The sequence below is a fragment of the Durio zibethinus genome, chromosome 21 (genome assembly GCF_047325235.1).
Source record: "Durio zibethinus cultivar Kanyao isolate XHJ-2024 chromosome 21, ASM4732523v1, whole genome shotgun sequence".
Lineage (NCBI taxonomy): Eukaryota > Viridiplantae > Streptophyta > Magnoliopsida > Malvales > Malvaceae > Durio > Durio zibethinus.
Window position 1 is genome coordinate 953710 of NC_143182.1, and position 6000 is coordinate 959709.

The window sequence follows — 6000 nt, forward strand, 5'->3', positions numbered from 1 at the left end:
ATTTCTGTTTGCAGATGGAGCACAGTAGCAGTAGTAGTATTAAATATGCGAGAATATTAAAGGGTGAAACATTCATGGAAGGCAATGGTCCAAACTTCTGTAACTTTAAAAACAAACATGGATAGTTGCCATTTTTTACTCTTTTTTTTTCACATGGGAGAAATGTTGCACCTAATTTGTTTGCACAGAATAACTGTTTTTGTCTTATTTGATAACTCAAACTTTCTTTTTTCAACGAGAAAAAAAGGAACTAGAGTATGGGGTGAAAGAAAAAGCAAGTTGAGATTCATCTTCTTGCCAAAGATGATATCAAGCTCTGACATGGCCAGCCTAGCCCTCAGATCAATAATGAATTGCCTCGCCTGGACCCTATAATACCCACCATGCTTATAAACCTTAAGCCACCATCCCTGTCAGTAAACCAAAGAAAACAATACAACAAATTGGAAGAGAGAAGGAAGAATTTGGGTATTATTCATCTGCTGAAATTGCATCCTTTTTTTTTTTTTTCCCATACAAGAATCCGAGCAATTTCCTGTACAGACAGTTCCCTTGGCTTGACAATTGATAATGACAAAACCACAAAAAGACCTCCCATGTATTTACACATTCCCCCAAAAAAGAAAAACCAAAACCAAAAAACAATAATTATAAGAGGCAACAATCAAGAAAACCCAGCTCTATAAACTTCAACCGACCTAAAAAATTCGAGTGAAAAAAAATGTATTCATCTATTTGATATGATAGGAACGGGAGCATACTGAGTCAAGTGCCTCAGTAAATAAGGCAGAAAAGCTAGTCAATGCTTGAAAAACCCCTGGCAATCCTGTTTGAAGATTATTTAGAGTCATTGCTCTGGTCACCTCTACTGCTTTGGCATGTTTCAGCATTTCATCTTCCAACCGCCTTTGGCAGACTGCAAGCTCAGATTTTTTTTCAGCAAGGGGATCTCGAGCGTCTAGAACCTGCCCATGATCAGACACAGAATCAGGAGGTCCAATACCAACCATAGAATATGAGTGGTAGAACTTCCTTTCTATGTTCCGGAGAGATGAAGCCTTCTTCTCAAGCTCCTTTGATGCAGTTTCAGTTTGCTTCTTAATCTTAAGCTCTTCAGTTTGTTTAACAGATATCACATGGATGACATTGATAAAACTTTTAATAGCTTCAGAAGCTACAGTATCAGGGACACGCTCAAGAGCAAGCTTCCATTCTTCACAAAAAGCACATACATTAGAGGGCTCTGTGTTGCCACCAACATTGTCATTACTGACAGGAAGCAAGGTGAGCTTGAACCAGCCATGGAGGGAGAGGATAAAATCCCGTTGAAATTTTATTAAACGGCAGAAATTAGAGTGCCAGGCAGAGACAGCTGACTCAAGATCACGTGTTGCCAGTCGATGCAGTTCAGAAGTTGAATCACCTTTCCCTGATCTGTTTATAAGACCACGGACTTGCTGCACAATATTGTTCTGAACTTCATGGTAATGATGCATCGATCCCCACATATACCGGATGCTGCATTTAAATACATGTGATTTGTAAAAATCATGTTTAAATTGAAATTATTTTAGCACCAAACTTGTTCTGCTATGCTGAATTTCGATAAATGGACACCAAATATTATTAGTTGAAGCACCAACGCAAGGTCTGCAGGCATGTTCCTTGTAAATTAGCTGATCCACCATGATTAAACAATTCAAGCAGCCCATAACTTAACTATTAAGGCCCATCTGTTTGGAAGTTTTCTTTTAAGTAATAAACCCCACTGATCAGCTGGGAGTGAGCATGCTTAATCTAACAACAGGTGTTATACTACAGAACTAGCAAAAACTGTTTTAGGTGTTACCTTAAATCATCATACTTCTACTCATTCTTAATCATGTTGCTGAATGACGATAAAATAACAACAACAATGATAGTAAGGGGCTTTGACCAGTTCATCATTTTCAACAACCTGTCAAAAAGGAATTATGGTGGGTCATGATAGTTAACTCCAACGCACCTAACCCCCATGCCCACCCCCACCCCACCCCACCCCACTTGTCTGTGGCCAAAAAAGAGTCTATAGATCAAAGAAACACTGTCAAGTATATTGGGGCCACTGTCTGATTCTAAAAGATAAAAGTTAAAAAGTCCAGGACTAAAAGGCACATGTGCTAACAGAGAGGATGATCAAGTGGCATAGCAGAGCAATGAATCATAATGGTTCACCTACCCTGAAACATAGCAAAATCTACACTACAATGTTTCATATGAGAAATAACGAATGCAAGATTCAATTCCCCTCCCGGCTAAGAACTCAAGCCACCCAGGGACAATTTCTTTTAAGTAAGAATGAATTTCAAAGGATGATAATAATGGAAAATGGGGGAAAGTAAAATTTTTACTGACTTCACTGAAAAATAATCTATAAATATGACAAGAGTTAAAATTATGAAATTTTCTTGTTTAAGGGAGAAGAAGATTGGAGTTGTAATAATGTTTTACTGGACTGATAATATTGGTACTTAGATCAGTATTTCACCATCCATATAAAGTTTCCCAGAGGGTATAGAGAATATTTAATCGTCTATGGATGTATATAGTTGTGTTGCATCATTAACATTTCAAAAGAAAGTCTTAACCATTTCAAGACAAAACAGAGAGAAACAAAAGAAGAAAAAAGAGTACCTACCCGTGACAAATTTCTACAAGCAGAGGAATAAGGTCACTATCTCTAAGCCCAATAATGGCAGTAGAGGTGGTGGAGACAGCCTGAGAAGTGACAATTATTAGTGACTGCAGCCTTGTTATTGATGCCTTGGTCTTGTCTATCTTGGCTTCATTTTCCCCCTTGTACTCTTGACTTTGCAGTGTTGACAACTTCTTCTCATGATCAATCTTTACTCCTTCTCTAGCCTGAAATTGTTGAAAATTTATTGCTTATATTAGCACTCATCTGAAACAATTTGGCTCGAACATAAATCGGTGCAATGGCATAAATTCACCCTCAGAGGAAGCCAACAACCAGGTAAATCATCAAATTATCTTTGCACCACATGTTTATTTTCTTATCCAGAGACAATATGACACCAGAATCCTAATGTCCAACCAATTCTTGAAAATTACAAAAGTTTCAATAAGATAACACCATAGGGTGTGAGAAAAAAAAAACTTTTACTATCTCATACAAGTTAAGTAGCCACTTTCTCCCTTAGCGTTCAATAAAAAATAAACAGCAAAAACTCGGTAGGAAATGTCCTGGTGAATAACATATCATTGAGGCATATAGGCAAATTAACAGAAAGCAACTTCATTCTCTACCAACCATCACTAATTTAAGTGGAAACCTAAGAAACTAAAGTTCATTTACTGATGCAAAAGAAACATTCCCAGACGAGACAAATCTCCCACTACATTAACAAATGCAGGGTCTGTTGGTTATGTTGGCTAATAGTAGCTAAACTGCATCCACCAAAAATAATATTAAGCCTGATTTTGTTGGGCCTAACTGTCTAATGGCAATGTCAAGGGTATTTTAGTCCTTTTAACTTATGATTTTTATACTACTAATAGTGAAAGCAAACAAAACAAAAGGATAATTACAATAGAAAAAAAAAAAGATTAATACCACTATAGCCCAATTACGATTTAGGACCACGAAACCGTCCGTTTTGACAACAATACCCCATAAAGATTCGAAGCCACTAACAGTTTCCAAAGGGGCGTTTTCGTCCAAATAGAAAAAGAAAATCAACAGTCAAAAACTGCGGTTGACATACACTACCGGGCATCAAAATTTGTGGAAATCGTAGTCATTTCTCTGACCCCTTTGTCGCAAATACGAAATTAGTAAAATGCCAGAAAAAGTAAAACTAAAAAAAAAAAAAGGAAATTAAAATTTACCTTCACTTCCTCGTAGAGCTTCTTCTCCCAAGCCAAAAGCCGGTCCAAAGTAGAACAAAGGCTCTTTGAACCGCCCGGTTCATTGAGCACAGTCGTGTCAAGCCGGTATTTCACCGCCAACGGCGGCTTTGAAGTCCAGCTCGAGCTCAAGTTACTCAACATGCTACTTGAATGATACACTGTCTCTGTAAATCGAAAACCAAATAGTTTAAAAAAATCACAAAAGAAAGTAAATAAGATTAAATCAATTTAAATTAAAATTAGCATAAAAATTCTCCACATTTGAAATTACTTTTCAACTGCCTGAAACTTTTATCAAGCTGAGCTCTACCGATCTCGAACATCTCGGAAACCTGATCTCCAGCGGCGGCAGCTTTTTCGAAATTCTCTTTTATCGCGTCGACAATCTCTTTCAAATCCTTATGCCTAACCACCATCTTCATATCCATCATAGCACCAGTTCTATAACTGCCAGATCCCACATCCTCCGACTTATTGTCCATTTTATTCCCCGCGGCGGCCCCATACATCTGCTGCTGTGCCTGCGGCTGTACTGGCGGAGGAGTCTGATTATGAAGATGATGCAACTTCTCCGACTCCCCTCTCATCGAGGACCCGAAATTGGAGCGGGTCCCAATCCCGGATCTGGATGCCACGTCATCCTCCTCTTCTTCATCCGATGAACTCGTTGTAGTGTAGTGGTCGTGGTCGTGGTCTCCCCATTCACTGCATTGCACTTCTTCTCTTTCGGTTTCCTCATTGAAATTACTCTTGGCGTTATCGGAATTGATATTGTAACGGTGACTCAATCTTTGTGGACGGAAGAAATCGTATTCTGATTTTTCCGTTTCGGTATCTTCCGCATCTTCAGGGTTGTTGGAATCTAAATGATGAAGCCGTTGGTGTAATTGTTGGTTACGTTGTTGTAATTTTTGGTCAAAGAAGTCGGAGCCAGGTGGGGATGGAGGGTAAAAGTTATCCCAGTTCCAAACAGAAGAGGTTTGAGAAGGAGTAGTTGAGTAAGTGGAATTGGCTTGATAAGCGGTTGGGAAAAAGTTGTTGGAAAAACCGGATTTGGAGCTTTGAGGAGAAGAAGAAGGACTCGATTCGGACAAAATGTGGGGGAGTTTCGGGGGTAGCTTACGTGGCCGACGACGAATGGGTGCGGGAGATGAGATGCTTGAAGCGGAGAGTATGTGGGGGAGTTTGGAGCTAGCGATTGTTGGAGAAGGGAAAGCGGAAGGAGAGAATGGAGGAGGAGGAGGAGGAGGGTGGAGAGAAGGGGAGGGAGATGGAGGGACACGTGGAGGGATCGGATTGATTGGAGGAGGAGGAGGGGGAGAAGGGTTGGCGGGGTGGAGAAGGACAGCAGGGGTTTCGTCAGAGACGGAAAGGTGTTCACCAGCGGCGAAGGAGGAGAGAGCTGAGCCGGTGACACGGATAGAGTTCAAGTAGTCGGCGTGAGCGGCGGCAAGGAGGTGTCGAGCGTGAACGGCTTCCTTCATCAGGCGGCGCCTCTCTTTGCACCGCCTCACCGTGTCTTCATTGTCCAGCTTTGACATTGTACAACCCATTCTAGCACACTATTTAATCAAACAAGAAGAAAAACAGTAACTCTATGCTGAGAAAAAAAAAGTAGAAAGAAAAAATGAATAGAAAACGTAAAGCAGCTATAAGCGGTGGCGCGTACTGCAGTGGTGGCGCCTGATTTAAGCTTTGTAAATCGTAGAAGTGATATTCCTTGAGAAAGTCAGAAAAATGAACTCTAAGCTAATGGAGTATTTAACTGTTCTGTTCCCATATATTGTTGTGGGGCGTCCATTTTTTTCACGGGTTCTTTTTTAAAATAATATTCTTTCTCTACTTTAAAAAAAAAAATGAAAAATTTTGATTTAATATATTTAATATTAAAATTTTAGTTTTTAATAAAATTAAATTTTTTTAATAATTTTTAATTTAAAAATAGCAAAAATAAAGAAAAATAATTTTAAAATAAGGGATTTAAATGTTAAAAAATGGACTTACGATACTTTTTGAGGAAGAAGGGGGTGAAGGGAGGGGATTTCGTATTTAATTATGTTTAAAATTTGTTGGTTGGTTTTCTCAAAAAAA

General features: G+C 39.1%; 1 protein-coding gene across 2 annotated transcripts; it reads right to left on the reverse strand.

Moving 5' to 3' along the window:
• Positions 1-443: 443 nt before the first annotated feature.
• Positions 444-5663, reverse strand: LOC111304550 (nitrate regulatory gene2 protein-like). 2 transcript variants are annotated; one of them, XM_022901186.2, is made up of 5 exons: positions 5579-5663; positions 4181-5471; positions 3889-4073; positions 2678-2901; positions 444-1518 (listed from the first exon to the last, which is right to left on the reverse strand). In XM_022901186.2, the coding sequence occupies exons 2-5, from the start codon at positions 5460-5462 to the stop codon at positions 732-734; spliced, it is 2478 nt and encodes an 825-aa protein (XP_022756921.2). In that variant the 5' UTR covers positions 5463-5471; positions 5579-5663; the 3' UTR covers positions 444-731. The 2 variants fall into 2 exon arrangements, with proteins under 2 accessions (XP_022756921.2, XP_022756920.2); XM_022901185.2 differs by having other exon boundaries at positions 4181-5663.
• Positions 5664-6000: the final 337 nt, after the last annotated feature.

Bases quoted from the DNA above. Each gene is read 5' to 3' on its own strand.
- LOC111304550 (XM_022901186.2), bottom strand. From the start codon at position 5,462: ATGGGTTGTACAATGTCAAAGCTGGACAATGAAGACACGGTGAGGCGG. The intron at 4,074-4,180 runs GTAATTTCAAAT...TTCGATTTACAG, and splicing joins AAGTTTCAGGCAGTTGAAAA to AGACAGTGTATCATTCAAGT. The intron at 1,519-2,677 runs GTAGGTACTCTT...ATTTAAATGCAG, and splicing joins CTTGTAGAAATTTGTCACGG to CATCCGGTATATGTGGGGAT.